Source organism: Limulus polyphemus, unplaced genomic scaffold (genome assembly GCF_000517525.1).
Source record: "Limulus polyphemus unplaced genomic scaffold, Limulus_polyphemus-2.1.2 Scaffold1001, whole genome shotgun sequence".
Classification (NCBI taxonomy): Eukaryota; Metazoa; Arthropoda; class Merostomata; order Xiphosura; family Limulidae; genus Limulus; species Limulus polyphemus.
Genome location: NW_013666611.1, coordinates 150,306 through 153,268, shown reverse-complemented (window position 1 = coordinate 153,268; position 2,963 = coordinate 150,306). Strand labels below are relative to the sequence as shown.

The window sequence follows — 2,963 nt, the reverse complement described above, 5'->3', positions numbered from 1 at the left end:
GTCACATTATAACGCCCCCATGGCTGAAAGGGCGAGCATGTTTGGTGGGATGCGGATTCGAACCCGCGACCCTCAGATTGTGAGTCGAGCGCCTTATCCACCTGGCCATGCCGGGCACTACAATAATAGCTCAAAGGTATCCTCCAAGAAACGGCCACCAGGATTCCAAGTGCTTCACTGATCTAACTGCTTTAGAAGATAACACTTAAGAGAAAACAGAATTTTTTTTATCAGTGGTCAATTGACAGTAGTACAATAATAGCTCAAAGGTATCCTCCAAGAAACGGCCACCAGGATTCCAAGTGCTTCACTGATCTAACTGCTTTAGAAGATAACACTTAAGAGAAAACAGAAAAGTTTTTTATCAGTGGTTAATTGACAGTAGTACAATAATAACTCGTATTTCTCATCTGTTCTGCACCACATCTATCCCTCTTTACTCCACTCTACACCTATCTTTCTTTACTCTATCCTGTTTCACACCTATTCCTCTTTAATCTGTCCTGTTTCACACCTATCCCTCTTTACTCCGCTCTACACCTATCTTTCTTTACTCTATCCTGTTTCACACCTATCCTTCTTTACTCTGTCCTGTTTCACATCTATCCCTCTTTACTCCACTCTACACCTATCTTCCTTTACTCTGTCCTGTTTCACACCTATCCCTCTTTACTTCACTCTACACCTATCCCTCTTTACTCCAGTCTACACCTATCTCTCTTTACTCTGTCATGTTTCACACCTATCATTCTTTACTCCGCTCTACGCCTATCTCTCTTTACTATGCCCTGTTTCACACCTTCACCTCTTTACTCCGCTCTACACCTATCTTTCTTTACTCTATCCTGTTTCACACCTATCCTTCTTTACTCTGTCCTGTTTCACATCTATCCCTGTTTACTCCGCTCTACACCTATCCCTCTTTACTCTGTCCTGGTAAAGAGGGATAGGTGTAGAGTGAAGTAAAGAGGGATAGGTGTGAAACTCCAGTCTACACCTATCTCTCTTTACTCTGTCATGTTTCACACCTATCATTCTTTACTCCGCTCTACGCCTATCTCTCTTTACTCTGCCCTGTTTCACACCTTCCCCTCTTTACTCCGCTCTACACCTATCTCTCTTTACTCTGCCCTGTTTCACACCTAGCCCTCTTTACTCCACTTTACACCTATCTCTCTTTACTCCACCCTATTTCACACCTAGCCCTTTTAATCTGTTCTGCACCACACCTATCCCTCTTTACTCCGCCCTATTTCACCCCTAGCCCTTTTAATTTGTTCTGCACCACACCTATCCCTCTTTACTCCGCCCTATTTCACCCCTAGCCCTTTTAATTTGTTCTGCACCACACCTATACTTCTTTACTCCGCTCTACACCTATCTTTCTTTGCTCCGCTCTACACCTATCTCTCTTTACTCTGCTCTGTTTCACACATAGCCCTTTTAATCTGCTCTGCTTCACACCTGCCCCTCTTTACTCTGCTCTGTTCCGCACCTATCTCTCTTTATTCTTGCTCCACACCTATCCTTCTTTAGTTACTCTGTTCCACATCTGTTCCTTTCCACTGTGCACTTTTTTAAACGATATGTTTGTTTAAATTCAATATATTTGCACATAAAATCACCATTTTATGGTGGTGTAAATATTAACTTGTGGAATGCTTTGGAATTGTCACAATCTAGAAATATGACCATACAGTTGTTTTGTATTTATTGTTGTATTATTCCTCACTGTTCTACATGAACGTAATTAATCAAATACATATGTCATAAGCATTTGTTATGATGTTATCCTACGCTCTATGTTCTATCACGAATACAACGAATCAAGTATTCACGATACTCAATATGAAATTTATTGACCTCAGGTGTTGTTGTTTTTTATTATTATTCTTAAACGTTAGTCAAATTATTTATTTTTATGATATTCTGTTCGTTATCTTTGTAGGTAAAGACGACAAAGGATGGAGCATGTACATTGATCACCAAAGATCGTGGTTTCTTCACGCTGATCACCACGGAAATAGAACCGAAGGAGGGGTAGGTGCCGAGTGTGTGATAGGTGTTCTTCTGGACCTAGACCAACATCAGCTGAGTTTCTTTGTGAATGACGAACTTCAAGGTGATGTGGCTTTCTCTGGTCTTCAAGGTGTCTTTTTTCCTGCAGTCAGTATCAACCGGAACGTTCAAGTCACTGTACAAACAGCTCTAGAACCGCCCAATGACGGCGAACTTGGGAGTGAAATCGCAAATAAATAATGTTAGTATAATTTTAGGTCGATAACTCCAAAAAATAAAAGTATTTCAAACGTTTACTTTAAATATCAAACTTAATATCGATAACCGTTGGAAAACAATCTTTTTTTTTAATAATATAATGTAGTACTGTACTGGACTATATGCTTGCTACAACAAGTAATTTTAAAAGTGTAGAAAATAAATTTTCTGTTGTACTGGGCATCATTGGCACAACTTGGAAGGTCACTTTTGTTTTCTACTTAAGCGAAACAGGTACTATTTATGTAAAATATTATAATATATATATATTTCAAATAAAGGTTTGTGGTGTGAAATTTCAAAGTAAAATTTACGAAACGTTTTGTCTTGTATATGGTTATGACTGGCATACTTATACAAAGAAACGACAACAGCAGGTTGTTTCCCAATCGTAACTCTGTAAAGAAACAGTTGTTCTTAACTATTAGTCTTGAACTAATTAATGGAGACAACATAATAGTATTTTAAAATATGATTTAGTACAAAAGTAGTGGCCTAGTTTTAAACGGATAAAGCTGTTATAACAAAACAAATGTGTATAATCATTGTGGACAAACCAAACTGTGTACATACGTTTTGTTACCAAAAAAAAATAGTTACATTGGCACTTGTAAACAAGAAAAAAATAGATGTAAACAAATAGTAATATCAAATTCATGAATGCAATACAACAAAGATAATGTATT

General features: G+C 37.9%; 1 protein-coding gene across 2 annotated transcripts in view; it reads left to right on the top strand.

The window, feature by feature from the left end:
- The window catches only part of LOC106461629 (E3 ubiquitin-protein ligase TRIM9-like), a 52,377-nt gene extending 49,812 nt beyond the window's left edge, over positions 1 to 2,565 (top strand). For both annotated transcript variants that reach the window (XM_022388638.1, XM_022388639.1), the window contains exon 7: positions 1,949 to 2,565. In XM_022388638.1, coding sequence (XP_022244346.1) covers positions 1,949 to 2,259 — 311 coding nt within the window. In that variant the 3' untranslated portion in view covers positions 2,260 to 2,565. The remainder of the gene's footprint in view (positions 1 to 1,948) is intronic.
- Positions 2,566 to 2,963: the final 398 nt, after the last annotated feature.